The sequence below is a fragment of the Erinaceus europaeus genome, chromosome 9, assembly GCF_950295315.1.
Source record: "Erinaceus europaeus chromosome 9, mEriEur2.1, whole genome shotgun sequence".
Classification (NCBI taxonomy): Eukaryota; Metazoa; Chordata; class Mammalia; order Eulipotyphla; family Erinaceidae; genus Erinaceus; species Erinaceus europaeus.
This window is the reverse complement of record NC_080170.1, coordinates 40575989-40596403: the sequence shown is the minus strand read 5'-3', so window position 1 is coordinate 40596403 and position 20415 is coordinate 40575989. Positions and strand designations below refer to the sequence as shown.

The 20415-nt window shown below is 39.8% G+C and overlaps 1 protein-coding gene across 6 annotated transcripts in view; it reads right to left on the bottom strand.

The window, feature by feature from the left end:
* Nucleotides 1-20415, bottom strand: part of PAPPA2 (pappalysin 2) — a 248569-nt gene that overhangs the window by 209864 nt on the left and 18290 nt on the right. For all 6 annotated transcript variants that reach the window (XM_060197727.1, XM_060197724.1, XM_060197725.1 and 3 more), the window contains one exon: nucleotides 14887-15958. In XM_060197727.1, the coding sequence (XP_060053710.1) occupies nucleotides 14887-15958 (1072 nt within the window). The remainder of the gene's footprint in view (nucleotides 1-14886; nucleotides 15959-20415) is intronic.

Genomic DNA, 20415 nt, shown 5'->3' with positions numbered 1-20415 from the left:
CTTACAGCACTATAAGTAGAGATCTAGAAGTGTCGTTCCTATTGTCAATAAGTATGAAGCATCTGAGAAAAATCTTCAATCATGAAAAACAGATATGAATTTTAAAAGGGGTAAAGAGTTAACTAAAGATGATTATATATATATATATCTGATATATAGCATAGGAACAATTAAGAATGACTCTTAGCGTGAAAAAAGGTATTTTAAAGTAGAAATAAATTAACACAGAAAGTAAAAAAATTAAGTTCTCAAAAATATGATTACTAAAATAAGAAATCAATAGAGCAATTCAAAGATAAGTTCTAAATTTTAAAACGAAATACCAAAAAGCTAGAATATATAACAGAGAATAAATAAACTAGTGAAGAGGTCTACCCTTAGGAAGTTCACTAAGAGAAAGGCATGCAGAGAGAAATGAATCAATACCAAAGAAATAGTTTCAGAAGGTTTTGCAGTCATCAATGGCATGAATATCCAAACTGGACCACAATATGTTTAACAAAGAAAAAATAAAAGGAAAACCCTAATAAAATTTATGAAATCCATACAGTTAAAAGGTTAAAGACAAGATTCAGAAACAAAAATCAACTATAAATGGATTAAGGACCTGGATGTTAGACCGGAAACTATCAAATACCTAGAGGAAAACATTGGTGGAACACTTTCCCATCTAAACCTCTAGGGCATCTTTGATGAAACAAACCCAATTACAAGGAAGACTAAAGCAGAAACAAACCAATGGGGGTACATCAAATTGAAAAACTTCTGCACAGCCAAAGAAACCATCACACAAACAAAAAGACCCCCACAGAATGAGAGAACAAGCCATACATCAGAAAAGAGACTAATAACCAAAACATACAAAGAGTTCAGCAAACTTAGCACCAAAAAAGCAAATGACCCCATCCGAAAATGGGCAGAGGTTATGAACAAGACATTCACTTCAGAGGTGATCCAAAAGGCTAACAAACATGAAAAACTGCTCCAGGTCACTGATTGTCAGAGAGATGCAAATAAAGACAACATTGAGATACCACCTCATTCCTGTAAGAATGGCATACATCAAAAAGGACAGCAGCAACAAATGTTAGAGATGCTGTGGAGACAGAGGAACCCTTCTGTACTGTTGGTGGGAATATAAATTGGTCCAGCCTCTGTGGAGAGCAGTCTGGAGAACTCTCACAAGGCTAGACATAGACCTTCCATATGACCCAGTAATTCCTCTCCTGGGGATATACCCCAAGGATTCCATAATGCCCAATCAAAAAGATATGTGTACACCTATGTTCATAGCAGCACAATTCATAATAGCTAAACCTGGAAGGAACCCAGGTGCCCAACAACAGATGAGTGGCTGAGAAAGCTGTGGTATATATACACAATGGAATACTACACAGCTATTAAGAACAATGAACCCACCTTATTTGACCCATCTTGGATGGAGCTAGAAGGAATTATGTTAAGTGAACTAAGTCAGAAAGACATAGATGAATATGGGATGATCCCACTCATCAACAGAACTTGAGAAAGAACAACAGAAAGGGAAACTAAAACAGGATCTGATTAAATCGAGAGTGGTGCACCAAAGTAAAAACCCTGTGGTGAGAAGGAGGGTGGACATTTGGCTTCCCGAGCAGTGGAGAGGGGTGGGGGGTTGGGGGGTGGTGGTGGGGGTTGGTATGTGGGATGGGACACAGTCTTTTGGTGGTGGGAGTAGTGTTTATATACACTCCTATTAAAATGTAGTCATATAAACCACTATTCAATTAATATGAGAGGGAAAAATTAATCATATGTCTAGAAAATTTTAAAACACAGACTGAGTCTTTTTAATACATAGGCTGAGTCTTTGACATGTTGACTATCTCAAAACCTAGACCAGGGAGAACAGAAGCAACTGGTGGCACCACTCTATGCAAGATGATGGGCATTATACAGCAACCCTAACAAAGGGATTTTTCAAAGTTAACCCAATTACCAAATAACGTGATGATAACAATAACTATCCATTGTCTTCTTAAACCCTACGACAGCAGGAACCTCACATTTTTACTATAGAGCCTACATATACCCCAGTCCTGGAACCTTAGGATAGAGCCCACTTTTCTGCATGCTTCTCTCAATTCATATCAAATAATATTGCACACACTGATCACAACCTAATCAACGCAACGAGTGCCACCCTAGCATGCTTCACTTCAGACTGTGTCCAGAGACTTCAGGTGTGGAATCACAACCCTTCAGCTTCATCACTCAGGTGAGACGTTTCCTTTCATAGTATTCTCTAATTCCATTCCAGGTGGTCCACTCCCCAATAAAGTCCCCAAACCTAGATATAGACCAGGCCCCCTGAGATAGAGCACATGTTCACATATGTCCATGAACCAGGAAAAATACATACTTGAAAGCAGAAGTACACAAAAGTCTGCAGAGAGTACCCCCCCCCCCCAGCACTTCATCTGCACTATTCCAGCCTTTAAGTCCATGATTGTTAAACAATTTGTTTGGCTTTGTATATTAACTCTCTTTTCAGCCACCAGGTTCCGGATGTTAGCATGCTGCCAACCAGACTTCCCTGGACAGAAGACTCCACCAGTGTGTCCTGGAGCTTCATTTCCCCAGAGACCCACCCTACTAGGGAAAGAGAGAGGCAGACTGGGAGTATGGATCGACCAGTCAACTCCCATGTTCAGTGGGGAAGCAATTACAGAAGCCAGACCTTCCACCTTCTGCAACCTACAATGACCCTGGGTCCATATTCCCAGAGGGATAGAGAATTGGAAAGCTATCAGGGGAAGAGATGGGATATGAAGACCAGGTGGTGGGAATTCTGTGGAGTTGTACCCCTCCTATCCTATGGTTTTGTTAATGTCTCCATTCTTAAATAAATATATTAATTAAAAAAATATTTTAGGAATAAAAATTAAAAATAAAATACCTCTAAAAAAGGGGCACAATTGTGAGAATAGATGCCAGAAACAATTAATAGTTATCTTCAAAAGTTTTATAGAAAAACATTTCCTGCCCCCAAATTTTACATCAAGTCAAACTTAGTTTTGTGTAAAGTTAAATTTAAAATCATTTTGAGACGTACAGAGGTGGGGCTACAGAGCAACAGCAGCTGTGTTTCTCTACTTCCCCTCCTGGGTCAACTAGGAATACCAAAGGAGATCATCTGGGACCACAATAAGACAGGACTAGAAAGACTTCTGTAACACATCAAATCACTGGTGAGTGCAAATACATGTGGCTTGCAGACAGAGAGGAGCCTAGGGAGAGATTAAGTGTCTGGTAGCATTCCCGCAGTTTACCAGTTGAGACACCACCTCCAGTCTTTTTCACCAACAAGAAGATGGCTAAAGGGAGGACAGAACTCCCTTAAGACCCACCAAATGCAACTGTGAGTCTCCATTGTTAATAACTTCAGAAGATGCAGTGGCAGGGGGGAGGGCCTGTTCTGGCACGAGGGGACAGAGAACTAACCAGGAAACTCAAAAGAAGATCTATACCTCAGTGACCTAGTGGTGGGTCTCTGAGAGTCTCTTTGCATAACCACTGCATTATCTCTGTCCCACCCTGCTATGTCTTGGTCAGGCATGAGGGATTAAGCTAAAAAAACTATTTACAGTTTAAAAACCCTCAGGCTCCCATGGCCTACAGGGAAGTAAATGAACAAAAGAGGCTTTAACAGCCATTGTGCTCAAACTCAGGGATTGAGATTATATTGAAACAACTGTCAATTTCCACAATGGTTAACCTTTCAATTACCTTACTTAGGCACAAGTCAATCCAGGCAAGAGTGATCAGTAATTTGAAAAGTACTGAGAGAGGGACCTCATAACATACTATATAAAATGGTTAAACTAACAAGAAGTAATATTGGAGAAACGAACCAGGACAAGAGTCCAGATAAAAGTCCCCCAAAGGTTGAAGCACAAAATAATGAGGTCACCATCCAAACACTAATTAAGGAAATAGTCACAGTAGTGAGTAAAGCATTTGAAAGAATTGTCATCAGAAATGAATAAACAACAAACAAGACGCTGGAAGAAAACACTAATTATCTCAAGGTTATTAGAGAGCTGAAAGCTGATATAGCTGAGCTAAGAACACAACTAGCTGAACAAATTAAAACAGTATCAGAACAGGGTAACAAAGTAGATGAATTCCAGAAAATAGTAGAGGCAAGAGAGAATAGAATAAATTAGGCTGAAGACAGAAATAGCAAGATCAAGGACAAATAAGAGACATCTAAAAAAGAAGTAATAAATCTCAAAAAGAGATTAAGAGATACTGAAAACAACAACAGATACCTATGGGAGAACTTCAAAAGAAATAATATATGCATTATTGGATTACAGAGGAAGAAAGAGAGGGAGGGTAAGAAAGCATTCTGTAGGACCTAATAACTGAGAACTTCTCTAGTCTACACAATATCAAGACATAAAGGTTCAAGAAGCCCAGAGAGTCACAAATAGAATTAATCTCAACATAAAGATACCAAGACACATCATATTTAGAATAGAAAGGAATAAGGATAGTGAAAGGATCCTGAAGGCTGCAAGAGAAAAACAAAGAGTCACATACAGAGGAAAACCTATAAGATTAGCTGCAGACTTCTACACACAAACACTACAGTCCAGAAGAGAATGGCAAGATATCTATAGACTGCTCAGTGAGAAAGGCTTTTAGTCAAGAATACTGTATATAATGCTAGACTGTCATTCAGAGTAGATGGAGGCATAAAAACCTTTTCAGGCAAGCAACAGCTGAAAGAATCAGCTATCTCCAAGCCTGCCCTGAAAGAAGTTCTGAAAGGTCTTCTATAAACAGTCAGACCACCATAAATATGACATCTATTAAAACACTCTAAAAATATACAAGAATGGCATTAAAATATCTTGAATCTTTCATATCAATAAATGGCAATGGCCTGAATTCACCTAATAAAAGGCACAGAGTGGGAGGATGGATCAGAAAACACAACCCAACAATATGCTGTTTATAGGAAACCCACCTAACTCAACACAGACTCAAAGTGAAAGGATGGAGAACTATCATACAAACCAATGGCCAACATAAAAGGAGAAGACAGCTATTCTCATATCTGATATGATAGACTTTAAAATTAATAAAATTTAAAAAGATACAGATGGACATTATTTAATACTCAGAGAATCAGTCAATCAAGTGAACTTAACAATTATTAACATCTATGCACCCAATGATAAGCCATCTAAATACATCAAACATCTACTGAAAAAGCTACAGCAATATATTAACAGCTACAAAGTAATAGTAGGGGATTTCAACACCCCACTCTCTCAACTTGACAGATCATCCAGGCAGAAAATCAATAAAGACATGAGGCAGCTAAATGAGAAGATAGATAAACTACAACTATTTGACATTTTCAGAGTCACTTATCCTAAGGAACTAGAATACACATTCTACTTAAGTTCACATAAGTCATTCTCAAGGATAGACCATGTGTTAGGCCACAAAGACAGCATCTGCAAATGCAACAGCACTGAAATCATCCCAAGCATCTTCTCAGACCATAGTGGAATTAACAACTTAACAATCAACAAGAGATTCGTAATAGCCCCAAATGTGGAAGCTCAACAGTACACTACTTAACAACTGGGTCAAAGAGGAAATAAAGGAAAAAATCAAAATGATTTGAGAGTTCAATGAAAATGAAGACATAAGCTATCAAAATACTTGGGAAACAGCTACTGCAGTCCTGAGAGGGAAGTTCATAGCCATACAAGCACACATTAGGAAACAAGAAAAAGCACAAATAGACAACCACATCTTAAAGACCTAGAAGAAAAAGAACAAAGGAACCCTAAAGCAACCAGAAGGACAGAAACAATTAAAGTGAAGGCAGAACTAAATGACATTAAAAATAAGAAAACCATACAAAAGTTCAACCAAAGAAAATGTTGGTTCCTCAAAAGAGTTAAAAAAAATGAACAAACATTTATTCAGACTCACAAAACAAAAAAGAGAGAAGACCCAGATAAATAGGATCATAAATGAAAGAGGAGATATCACAAGAGACAGCACAGAAATTCAACATAGCTTGCGAGACTTCTATGAACAACTATATGCCACCAAGCTAGAGAACATGGTAGAAATGGATCATTTTCTAGATACATAAGAACTTCCAAAATTAAATAAAGAGGAACTAGGTAACATGAACAGGGCTATCACAGCTAATGAAATTGAAATAGTTATCAAAAAACTTCCCAAGAATAAAAGTCCTGTATCAGATGACTTTACAAATGAATTCTACAAAACCTTTAAAGAATAACTAATACCTCTACTTTCCAAAGACTTCCAGAATATTGAAGACACCAGAATACTCCCTTCCAGCTTTATGAAGCCAACATAACTTTGATACCAAAAGCAGACAGGGACACAACCAAAAAAGAAAACTACAGACCAATATCTCTGATGAACACAGATGCAAAAATATTGAACAAAATTCTAGCCAACCAGATACAGCAATATATCAAAAAGATTGTTCATCATGACCAAGTGGGGTTTATCCCAGGTATGCAAGGTTGGTTTAATATATGCAAATTAATCAATGTGATCCACCACATCAACAAAAGCAAGACCAAAAACCACAGGGTCATATGAATAGATGAAGAAAAAGTCTTTGACAAAATACAACATCCCTTTATGATCAAAACACTACAAAAAAGGGAATGGATGGAAAATTCCTCAAGATAGTGGAGTCTATATATAGCAAACCTACAGCCAGCATAACACTCAATAGTGAAAAATTGGAAGCATTTCCCTTCAGATCAGGTACTAGACAGGGCTGCCCACCATTAGCATTACTATTCAACATAGTTTTGGAAGTTCTTGCCATAGCAATCAGACTGGAGGCAGGACTTAAAGGAATACAGATTGGAAGAGAAGAAGTCAAACTCCCCCTATTTGCAGATAACATGATAGTATACATAGAAAAACCTAAGGAATCCAGCAAGAAGCTTTTGGAAACCATCAGGCAATACAGGCTGATGTGTCAGGCTACAAGATTAACATTCAAAAGTCAGTGGCATTCCTCTATGCAAACACTAAGTTACAAGAAGTTGAAATCCAGAAACCAATTCCTTTTACTATAGAAACAAAAAATAAAATATCTAGGAATAAGCCTAACAAAAGAAGTGAAAGACTTGTATACTGAAAATTATGAGTCACTACTCAAGGAAATTGAAAGACACAAAGAAGTGGAAAGATATTCCATGTTCATGGGTTGGAAGAATTAACATCATCAAAATGCATATACTACCTAGAGCCATCTACAAATTTAATGCTATCCCCATCAAGATCCCAAACATATTTTTAGGAGAATAGAACAAATGCTACAAATGTTTATTTGGAACCATAAATGACTTAGTATTGCCAAAATAATCTTGAGAAGAAAGAACAGAACTGGAGGCACCACACTCCCAGATCTCAAATTGTATTATAGGGCCATTGTCATCAAAGCTGCTTGGTTCTGGAACATGAATAGATACACTGACCAGGGGAATAGAATTGAGAACCCAGAAGTAAACCCCTACACCTATGGACATCTAATCTTTGACAAAGGTGCCCAGACTATTAAATGGCGAAAGCAAAGTCTCTTCAACAAATGGTGTTGAAAAAATGGGTTGAAACATGAAGAAGAATGAAACTGAACCATTATACTTCACCAAAAACAAAAGTAAATTCCAAATGGATCAAGGACTTGGATGTTAGACCACAAACTATCAGATACTAAGAGAAAAACATTGGCAGAACTCTTTTCTGCATAAATTTTAAAGACATCTTCAATGAAATGAATCCAATTACAAAGAAGACTAAGGCAAGCATAAACCTATGGGACTACATCAAATTAAAAAGCTTCTGAACAGCAAAAGAAACCACTACACAAGCCACAAGACCCCTCACAGAATGGGAGATCTTACATGCCATACATCAGACAAGAGTTTAATAGCCAAAGTATATAAAGAGCTTGTGAAACACAACAACAAGAAAACAAATAACCCCATCCAAAAATTGGGGGAGGACATGGACAGAATATTTACCACAGAAGAGATCCAAAAGGCTGAGAAACACATAAAAAAAAAGCCCCAACTCTTTGATTGTCAGAGAAATGCAAATAAAGACAACAATGAGATAATACTTCACTCCTGTGAGAATGTCACACATCAGAAAAGATAACAACAGCAAATGCTGGAGAGGTTGTAGGGTCAAAGAATCCCTCCTGCACTGCTGGTGGGAATGTAAATTGGTCCAGCTTCTGTGGAGAAGAGTCTGGAGAACTCTCAGAAGACTAGAAATGGACCTACCCTATGACCCTGCAATTTCTCTCCTGGGGATATATCCTAAGGAACCCAACACATTCATCACAAAAGATCTGTATACGCACATGTTCTTAGCAGCACAATTTGAAATAGCGAAAAGCTGGAAGCAACCTAGGTGTCCAACAACAGATGAGTGGCTGAGCAAGTTGTGGTATATATACACAATGGAATACTACTCAGCTATAAAAAATGATGACTTCACTGTTTTCAACCAATCTTGGATGGAGCTTGAAAAATTCATGTTAAGTGAAATAAGTCAGAAACAGAAGAATGAATATGGGATGATCTCACTCTCAGGCAGAAGTTGAAAAGCAATATCAGAAGAGAAAATGCAAGTAGAACATGAACTGGAATTGGTGTATTACACCAAAGTAAAAGACTATGGGGGGATGAGGGGGAGAATACAGGTCCAAAAAAGATGACAGAGGACCTAGTGGGGGTTGTATTGTTATATGGAAAACTGGGAAATGTTATGCAAGTGCAAACTATTCCACTTACTGTCAAATGTAAAACATTAATTCCCTAATAAAGACACTTTTTTTAAAAAGTAAAATCATTTTGAGGAAAGCATTTTCAGAAATAAATTGCCTAATACATCCTTTCCTAGAAAGTTATTTAACAATGTCACCAATTATATTATAAGGTATTCATATAATTCAGGTTAAATATGTCCCAATACAAAAGAAAAAAAAATACAGTAAAGTTTCACATGACAGGTGAAGATCAATGGTTGAACAAAGAAATTGTATGAATAAGGTCCTGAGTTTAATCTCTAGCACAGCATATATCAGAGTGATACATTGATTCTTTTTTTTTTTTTTTTTGCCTCCAGGGTTATCACTGAGACCCGGTGCCTGCATGACAAATCCACTGCTCCTGGAGGCCATTTTTCTCATTTCTGTTGCCCTTGTTGTTGTGTAATTGTTATTGTTGCTACTGCTATTGTTGTTGTTGGATAGAATAGAGAGAAATCAAAAGAGGAGGGAAAGGCAGAGAAGGGAAGAGAAAGATAGACACCTGCAGACCTGCTTCACTGTTTGTGAAGCAGTCTCCCTGCAGGTGGGGAGTCAGAAGCTTGAACTGGTATTATGCCTGTTCTTGAGCTTCTTGCAATGTGCACTTAACCTGCTGAGCTACCACCTGAATCCCACTGATTCTATTTTTAAGAATATTCCTTTATGATAATATATATATATATATATGCATGAAGAGAGAGAGGAAGAAAGAGCTTGTGTGCATGATGGGGGAGGAAGGCAGATACACACACTCAAATACACACAAAAAAGGCAGAGAGTGATAGAGGGGAAAGTTCCAGGATGACAACTATTATGCAGCAGACCTAAGTATGACTGTTCAGGCTGTAAGAGAAAAGGAGAATAGAATTAACTAGTACATATAACTTGATATAGGTATTCATTAAAGACATTCTATTAATATATAAAGTTTATATGATAAGCCTTTTGGGGAAAATGAGAGTCTAAAAAGAAAAGAATGGAAGAAGGAAGGTAGGGAAGAAAACAGGTAGAAAGGGAAGAAAAGAAGTAGAGATACAAAGGAGCAGAGAAGGAGGAGAAACAAATTAGTGTAATGATATCAGACTAATTTCATAATAATAGAGTAAGGTAATAATCATAGAATAAATTCTGTTCAACAACAGCAGCAAAATCACAGTCACAATGTGGTAAATATGTTCCAATGATCCAACTAAAAATAGCAAAATAACTAACTATCTTGGGAGACCATATAAAGAAGTTAGATCTTACTTAAGAGTGTATCAGGGGCCAGGTGGTGGCACACCTGGTTGAACACACATATTACAACACACAAGGACCGGGTTCAAGCCCCCAGTCCCAATCTGCATGGAGAAAGCTTCACAAGTGGTAAAGCAGGGCTGCAGTTGTCTCTGTCTCTCACCCTATCTCCCCATTCCCTCTCGATTTCTGGCTGTCTCTATACAAAACTAAATAAAGATAATAATAATTTTTAAAGTGTATCAATAAATGATGATTAAAACTGATGTACCAAGTAGTATGGTTAGTGTGTATGTGGAGCTATGAAAGTAACTAACCATATGAAAAAGATAACATGATCATTGTGGACTTCGGAGTGGAGTCAGGCAAGGGACAGTCATTTTTCCTATGTCTCTGAGTAGAGCCTTATCTTTAAATGTAGTCATTTATTCCTTTGATTTAAATGTTCTTAAATATCAAGCAGAATAAACAGTTCATTTAATTCCACTGAATTTTCATTGAGGGATAAGAGAATTCTTTATAAATAAAGCTTTGAAAAAAGGTCTCGTTCTCTCCTGTACTGCTGGTGGGAATATCAGTTGGTCCAACCCCTGTGGAGAGCAGTTTGGAGAACTCTTAGATGACTAGAATTGGGCCTTCCCTATTACCCTGCAATTTCTCTCCTGGGAATATATCCTAAGGAACAAAACACATTCATCCAAAAAGATTGGTGTATATCTATGTTCATAGCAGCACAATTTGTAATAGCCAAAAACCTGGAAGCAATCCAGGTGTCCAAAAAAAGATGAGTGGCTGAATAAGTTGTGGTATATATATGTAATGGAATGCTACTCAGCTATTAAAACGGTGATTTCACTTTCTTTACCCCATCTTGTGTGGAGCTTGAAGGAATCATGTTAAGTAAGATTAACTCAGGAAGAGGAGGATGATAGGATGATCCCACTCATAGGTAGAAGTTGACAAACAAAATCAAAAGGGAAAACACTAAGCAGAACTTGGACTGGGGTTGGTATATTGCACCAAAATAAGACTCTGAGGTAGTATGGGGAGGGTTCAGGTCCTGGATGGCAGAGGAGGGCCTAGTGGGGATTGTATTGTTATGTGGAAAACTGGGAAATGTTATGTATGTACTAACTACTGTATTTTACTCTTGACTGTAAACCATTAATTGCTCAATAAAGAAATTAAAATAAATAAAGCTGGGGAAAAACAAAAAAACAAAAGAAACAACAACAAAAAGGTCTGATTCTGTAGAGAGGAAAGGATAAGTTCCCATAGCAACTCTGAGGCAGTGAGGAAATAAGTGACAGATTGTCAGAGAAGAGCAGCTAAGATAGTTGGAGAGATACACAGTAACAGCAATGGAGAGTTGGAGATACACAGTTGGAGAGATACACAGCAATACTCACTCATTGTAAGGCGACTAAGTGCTGGGTCCCCTGGAAGACAGCTTTGAGTCACAGCAGGGCTCTTTTCAATGAGGAAGTAAGCAAACACTAAGGAATCTGATTATGATTACCTGGCTAAGGGGATGGGCAGTGGTGCACCTGGTTAAGTGCATCTTTTAGCATGTACAAGGACCCAGGAGGTCCATACCTGTAGGTGCAAAGCTCCATGAGCAGTTAGGTAGGGTTGCGGCTTTCTCTCTGACTCTCATTATTTCCCTCTCCACTCCCTTTCTCTCTCAATTTCTCTCTGTCCTGTCAAAATAAATAAATAAATAAATAAATAAATAAATGTATAAATACATTTTCAAAAAGTGATTCTGTGTCTTCCAAATATCTAAAACTTGGCACTACTGTTAGTGAGGTTTAGCTTCTGCTTAAGGTTATCAAAATCTGAAAACCAAGTCCAAACAGATTCTTGCTTACACAAATACTTGTGGTGATGTGATCAGTTCCCTGAGTATTATTCTATAAACAAGGGCTTCCCATCTGTCAGTTCTCATAATGATAACAATAAGGAATGACAGTTTAGAACTATTGTCTGTTCTCCAAATACTTTCAAATACCAAGCATGTTCTTGGGCCTTGCTTCATTTAATTCACAAAATAAAGGAAACTCAAAGCATTATATTAGTGTAATTGCTGGGGAGGTTGTACAAGGGTAGAGCACAGGACTTGCAATCATGAGGTTCTGGTTTTGACTTCTGGCACTGCCTACACTACAATGACTCTCTCTCTCTTCCTTCTCAATAATAAATAAATCAGGACCTGTCAGGTAACTCACCTGGGAGGATGCCTAATTTGCCAGCTCTATGACCCAGGCTTGAGCCCAACTGCCACCACTCTTGGTGGGACTGGGGGAGGAGCTTCAGCACTATTGGTATCTTTATCTTCCTCTGTTTCTTTATTTCTTTTTTAAATTTTTTTTATTTATAAAAAGGAAACATTAACAAAGCCATAGGATAAGAAGGATGCAACTCCACACAATTCCCAAGAGGAGAACTGCTATTCCATCTCCTCCCCTGATAGCTTTCCTATTCTTTATTCCTCTGGGAGTATAGACCCAGGGTCATTATGGGGTGCAGAAGGTGGGTGGTCTGGCTTCTGTAATTGCTTCCCCGTTGAACAAGGGTGTTGGCAGGTTGACCCATACTCCTAGCCTGTCTCTCTCTTTCCCTAGTGGGGCAGGGCTCTGAGGAAGTGGGCTCCAGGACAAATTGTTTCTTTATTTATCTGCAGTTCCTGGAGCCCCAGTAATGATAAAATTAATTAATTAAATCTTTTAAAAATATTATTGCAATCATTCCCACCTTGCAAGCAACCAGGCTTCAGAAAGTACATTGTGTGACCGACATAGTTTGTGAAGTAGAAAGGATTCTGAGGTTCAGTGGTGCCCCTGGATTTTAAACCTTACGTTCACTCCTTGCCACCACTTGCCCAAAGTACAGACTATTGTTAACTGACTGTTCACATTCAGGAACACCAGGAATTATTATTTCAATTGTTTCCTGCCCAGACATTCAGTAGGAATCAGGACCACCACCACCTCCCACTCCCTACCAATACTGCATCCTAACTCAGATGTTAGCCTTTCTGTATTTTGTTCAAAACATATCAGTTATATAAGAATCACAGGCAGTGGGAGTATAGTGGCTAACCAGGGTCCTGATCTCTTGAAGCTGATATACCAGGCAGAAGCAAGGCAGGTAAATGAATGCACAAGATCTTTTAATTTTGTAAACCAGTGTTATATCACTGTTTTTATTTATTTTTTATTGGATAGGACAGAGAGAAGTTGAGAGAGGAGAAGGAGATGGAGGGGGGAGAGAAAGACAGACAGCTGCTGCCAGGCTGCTACAGAGCCTGTGAAACAGGTGAGAAGTTCTGAATTTACAGCAAGTGGAAAGGGGGAGAGGAGAAATTTAAGAAGTGGAGTGGCAGCATATGCTTGATGATTTTTAAGAGCACCTGCTGGTTGTTATTTTGAAAACGTTAAGACATTAGTGGAGCAAAAGAAGGAAATTGCAGTTTTGCAGGTAGATAGACAATGTCTTGTAGTTGTGAATCTTCTGGGCAATGCAACTGCTCTGGAGACTTAGAAGCCAGGACCTTTTTCAGGGATGTGTGACACTTTGTTGGAAATCTCAGATGATGAGAAGCGTACTTATGTGTTACTGGTGCTGAGCTCTTTCTTTCTTTCTTTCTTTCTTTCTTTCTTTCTTTCTTTCTTTCTTTCTTTCTTTCTTTCTTTTTTGCCTCCAGGGTTATTGCTGGGTCTCGGTGCCTGCACTATGAATCCACTGCTCCTGGAGACTATTTTTTTCCCTTTTGTTGCCTTTGGTTTTTATCGTTGTTGTTATTATTGTTGTTGTTGTTACTGCTGTTGTTGTTGTTGGATAGGACAGAGAAAAATCGAGAAAGGATGGGGAGAGAAGGATAGACACCAGCAGAGCTGCTTCACCACTTGTGAAGTGACCCCCCCCCCCCTGCAAGTGGGGATCTAAGGGCTCTACCAGGAATCCTTGAGCTGTTCCTTGCACTTTGTGCCATGTGTGCTTAACCTGCTGTGCAAGTGCCCTGCCCCCACTGAGCAGTTTCTACCATTGTATACAGTTGACCAGTGAACAAGACAGGGGTCATCTATAGAGTAACTCCTCTGTATACTTGAATTCTGTATTTGTGGTTTCTCTACCCTCAGATTCAATCAACCAACAACTATGATTGGTTAAATCTGTGAATGGAGAGAAACAATATTCTAGAGCTGGGGAGACAGCAGAATGGTTCTGCAAAAGACTCTTATGCCTGAGACTCCAAGGTCTCAGGTTCAGTCCCCAGCACCACAGAAAGCCAAAACAGAAATTCTCTGTTTTTTCTCCCTGTATCTTTATCTCTGTATCTCTCTCTCTCATTAAAAAATACATTGAATAACACACACAAGCACACACACACACACACACACACACACACACACACACAATCTGGCTGTCAGTAAGACCTCTGCAGTTCAAATCTGTGTTGCTCAAGGGTCGATCACGTTTCATTTATTTCATGGAAAGATGTTCTGGCTTCCTCTGATAGATGGGGTCATTCAACTTTGCTAGGCACTGAGCAACTGTGCCTTTTATCCCACACAGAGCTGCCTGCTCTCTGCAAGGCTGCCTTTGCTGAGTCCTCCACATCCCCTATTACCTAACAGCAAGTCCTAGCGCTACTCCAAAATTCCACTGTGTCTGGTCAAGTGATGGGAAACTTTACTGGACGGGTTTGTTGCACCTTCTTCCCCAGCGTCCCCAATGCACCCCACCAATACCTAACCTCTTACCTCCTGGGAGAGTCTGGATCAAAGCAGGTCACACGCACACTGGTCACCGTGGGGTCACAGCAGTCCCCCTCATCAAAGTCATTCAGCATGTTGTTGCACTCAGGCTGGCAGTGGCCGTCCCTGAGGTCCGAGGTGTAGCAGCGGCTATGCAGATGGCAGTCACCACCATCATAGCCAGTGATGGGGTGATTGCACTCCGAGTCACAGTGGTCGTTGCCTACCTTGTTGGGCTCACAGTGGACCAGCACCGAGCGCCAGCGCAGTGTGGAGTTGCGCACGCGCAGCTCATGCAGCTGCCAGCTGATGTTGTAGCGGCCAAAGGCCTCCTCCAGAGCCTGATGTTGCCGCTGGATCTGCTGCTCACTCACCATGGGGTTCAGACCTTCATCATCACAGATGTTAACCACCTGGTAGCGGACTACCTTCTTGCCCCAGAGGGGTCGATGCATGTTGTACTGAGAGATCAAGTCCACGTTGTCGCAGGCTGTTTGCCCACAGCGGGGGGGTTGCAGAGGAGACACCACCTGGGGCTGGGGCACAGAGCCCCTGAGAAGTTCCAGCTGGGGGAGCCCTCCTTCTCTGAGGGGGGTCCACTGCTCTTCCTGGAGCTTGAAATTGGCTGTCAGGATCAGGCTGCTCAGCATGGCAGTCTCGCTGGGATGCCAAGAGCCATGCTGGAGGTGGCTCTGGGGAAGTGCCGAGGACCACAAGACCAGTGTGCCCAGGTATCCTCGGAATGCATGTCCATCTTCCGACAGGTCCCCGCCGAGAAGCAAAAAACGACAAGATGCCATGAAGGGGCTATGGAGGGAGCCAGACTGGTCTGCACTACTGGCTACCTGGGTCCCATCCACATACAGAGTCATCCGCTTCCCATCGTAAGTGGCTGCCAAGTGAGTCCACATGCCAGCTTGGTAGCGGTGGTGGCCCATCACGGTGGTGGCTTTCTTCACACGGTCTGTGCGCAGGGAGAAGAAGAAGCGAGCATCTTCACTGCCCTTGTCCTGAGCGGTGCGAATCCCCAGGGCCCAGCCCTTGTCATTGACAGTGTGGGAACAGTTGTCAAACACACCTGGGAAAGAAAGAAGGATCAAGGGGAGAAATGCCAGATGCAAAGGAAAGGATTGGAGAGAGGAAGGAAAGAGAAAAACTCTGTAAATAATAAGAATATAGATTCTAAAAAAAATAGTGATGCTGATTATTACACCTGGAATACCTTTAGGAACCCCCCCCCCGCCTCCCCCACGTCAGGCCATCCCAGAAGCATCTGTCTCCCAAAGGAATCTGATTTGAGATTCTAAACAATGTAACATGTTCTGGTAGCTTTTTAATTCCCAAAATGAAAACTGGAGAAGGGATATCCTGGCAAGTGAGGGTTTGTTATGAAGGTTCCTCATTCTGACCTCAGAATCAAGAAACTTAAATAAGCCTACTAGCTATCTTCAAAACGGAAACCCCAAATCTTCATTTGCAACATTCCAGCCTTTAGGTTCATGAGTAGTTGACAATTTGTTTGGCTTTATATGTTAACTCTTTTTTTAGCCACCAGGTTCCAGATGCTACTATGATGCCAACCAGACTTCCCTGGACAGAAGACCCCACCAATGAGTCCTGGAGCCCCGCTTCCCCAGAGCCCTGCCCCACTAGGGAAAGAGAGAGACAGGCTGGGAGTATGGATTGACCTGCCAACGCCCATGTTCAGTGGGGAAGCAATTACAGAAGACAGACCTTTCACATTCTGCACCCCATAATGACCATGGGTCCATACTCCCAGAGGGTTAAAGAACAGAAAAGCTATCAGGGGAGGGGAGGGGGTATGGAGTTCTGGTGTTGGGAATTATGTGGAGTTGTACCCCTCTTATCCTATGGTTTTGTCAGTGTTTGCTTTTTATAAATAATTTTTAAAAGAATCAAAAAACTAGTCGGGCTTGAGCAGAGGAATAACCTATTCTAATGTGAGAAACTCCATAGCAAGGAAGATTACCTGTTGCCAAAACCCAGTCATGCTTATTCTTCCACACCCTAGAGGAAACTTCCAGTTCCATGACTGGAGAGGCAGCTTTGAGACCCTGTCTCCTTGCTGGCTGTTCTTTCAATAAAGCCTTTTCTTTTATCTCTAAAGCTTTGCCTATCCCTAAAGTAGTGTCTTCTATACATTTCAGTCTTCATGCCCTTGCTTGGTAATAGAAGTTATGTAATTATTGATTGTCTAAAATGAGATTTCCATTTTTTTAGATATCACATAGAAGTTGGATTTTTTTTCTGTGATACTAACCTTTTTCTGATTAAGCAAAGTTTTTGTATTAATGTCAGTACAGAATATAATGGATAAAACATAAAAATAGTCCATTATGGTTAGGCATCACAGCAAACAGAAGTATGACTTTTTGAATGGCTTCTAAAATAATGATTTTTTTTTTGCTCTTTAATCCAATAAAATGTCAAGAAACATATGAGAAACATTACTATAGGCTCAGATAACTGAAAATTATCTGCTGTATTCCTATTATTTATACTATATCAAAGGAAGAAAGGGTAGTTTTTGAAGCATTGTCCTGCACTCATTCAAGAAATAAAAATTAGTTTCCTAACACAATTGCTATAGACTGAATGTTTTCCTCACCCTTTAAATTTTAAACCCTAATCCTCAATGTGATGGCATTTGAAGAAAGTCCCTTCAGGAGATAATTAGGTCACAATGGTGACACCCTAGCAAGACTAGTGTCCTTTGAGGAAGAGAATTAGTCCTTTCTTTCTGCTCTCTACCAACTGAGGATTCAAGAAAGTGGTCATCTGCAAACCAAGACCAGGACCTTCACAAGGCACCTGATCTAAAAGTGTCTTTATATTTTACCACTAGGTTAAAGTTTATTCAAACTTTTCATTATTTGTAATGAAAACTCTTTTTATTTTTTCTTCTTTTTTGGCCTTCAGGATCATTTCTGGGGCTTGGTGTCAGCACTACAAATCCACTGCTCCTTATGAACCCCCCCCCATTTTATTGGATAGGATATCAAGAAATTAAAAGAAGGGAGGGGAAGCAATTACAGAAGCCAGAACTTCCACCTTCTGCCTCCCACAATGACCTTATATTCATACTCCCAGAGAGATAAAGAATAAGAAAGCTATCAAGGGACGGAATAGGATAAGGAGATCTGGTGGTAGGAATTGTGTGGAGTTGTACCCCTCTTATCCTATGGCTTTGTTGATGTCTCCTTTTTTAAATAAATAAAAAAATTAAAAATTAAAAAATAAAAGAAGAGGGGGAGAGGGAAAGAGAAAGAGAGACACCTGCAGACCTGCTTTGCTACTTGTGAAATGTTCCCCCTGCAGGTGGGGAGCTGGGGCCTCCAACCCAGATCCTTTTGAAGGTCCTTGTATTTCACACTATGTGAGCTTAACTGGATGCACCACTGCCAGGCCCCTCCCTACTATCTTCACTGAGGCATGAAGTAAGTATAACTGCCATTGGCCCAAGCTCATCCATAACTCCACAAATGATCCAAAGACAGAGTAAACAAACAATCCTACCCTCCAGCTTCCTCTATAGTCAGTACTGGTATTTATTCACACTTTTGATATAGAGGTTTTAAATACTTGATTCCCTTCTACCTTGAGCCAAATAAATCAGTACCAAGCTGGCTGTGTTCATAAAAAGGTATATTTAACATTGACATTGAACTTACAACCTAGCAGCTCTAAGCCTGACACCTTGATTGTGGGGAAAAGATCTCCATTGGCTACTTGAAGGGCTCTCACTCTGCTAAGCCACAAAGAGGTACACATTTCACTTTACTATCTTGCTCCTGGAGGGGAAAAAAAAAAGAATTCCACTTGGAATTTTGGAATTGGCCCTTTCAGTTCATTTACTGAACATTCTATTCACACCAAACAGATACTCTTCTGAGCTTTGAAAACCCTAGAAGAGTTATAATCACAGGAGAAGTGAGATAGAGAGGTGATAATTGCAATATAATGTCAGAACTAAGTCAAGGAATACATAGGTAAATGAAAACAGAACCTGATCTAATTTTTCTTGCACATCTAAAACTAAGACTAAGAATAAAGACTCCTGGGAAAGCTATCAGGGGAGGGGATGGGATATGGAGATTGGGTGGTGGGAACTGTGTGGAGTTGTACCCCTCCTATCCTATGGTTTTGTTAATTTATCCTTTCTTAAATAAAAAAATTAATTAAAAAATAAAGACCCTCGTGTGTGTGTGTGTGTGTGTCCATTAAATGTTGCCTCCACCATGTTTTTAATTTTTTTATTATTTATTTTCCCATTTGTTGCCCTTGTTATTTTATTGCTGTTGTAGTTATTATTATTATTGTTGTTGGTGTTGGTGTTGTCACTGTTGGATAGGATAGAGAGAAATAGAGAGAGGAGGGGAAGACAGAGAGGGGGAGAGAAAGACAGACAGCTGCAGACCTGCTTCACTGCTTGTAAAGAGACTCTCCTGCAGGTGGGGAGCCAGGAGCTCAAACTGGGATCCTTATGCTGGTCCTTGTGCTTCATGCCACACGTGCTTAACCTGCTGCGCTACCATCCAACCCCCTCCACCATGGTTTTTAAACTGAAGCACCAAGTGAACAACTATTCTGGTGAAATAAACTCTATCTACTCCCAATCTGCTTTTCAGCATCCTTCACCCAAAGGTTCCAGAACAACCTGTGCAGCTCATGCACATACTCTCAGGAGGGATGCCAGCCCTTTTTTCTTCACAGGTTGGCTTCTGACTCAAAGAAAAACAACTAAATCCCTACATGAAGGTTATTTATCTGTCTTCTCAGTCTAGAAAAAGAAAGACAGGAAAAACCCAACACACTTAAAGCCAAGAGAATATACATGGTAAAACTCTAATCTTGTGCAACACTGAGATTTTATAACTTTGGATGTACATGTGATAGAAGCAAACATGCTAACTGTTGTTTATTCATCAAATCCACATTCTTGGGAGGAACAGAATCCAGATGATCAATATGATTTATGAGATCACTCAACACCAAACTGAGATAGCCCATGAGTTAGAAATATCAGATCAAATGATGTAACTCAAAATGCAGTGGTGGAGTGGGAGCCAAGCATTTGGATCACATCATCTTGAAGTTCAAAGATTCATTCTTTCAGTTCTTGCTTGGAACTTTCTGCCATATATTTTGCACCAATCTCATTAATTTTTTTCTTTTTAATTTCATTAAATTTAACAATGATTAGACATCTTACCTTGTTCTTATGTTTAGGGAGAAAGACAAGTAACTGAACAGTCACACCTTGCTCACTGTAGTTCTGCTCTCAACTCCAAAACTTATGAGATTATGAATAGATTGATAATAGAGCTATGTTCTCATGTCCTCACTGTCTTCAGCAAAAAAAGCCTACAATTCTCCCCTGTTATTAATTGCCCATATTTGGAATCTCCACCAGGAGAAAAAACCTCCTCTCAAACTGAGATGCAGTTTTCTAGAGTGATTATGAATTCTAATAAAGTGGAAAAAACCGTAGTTACAGAGTTACAAACAACCATT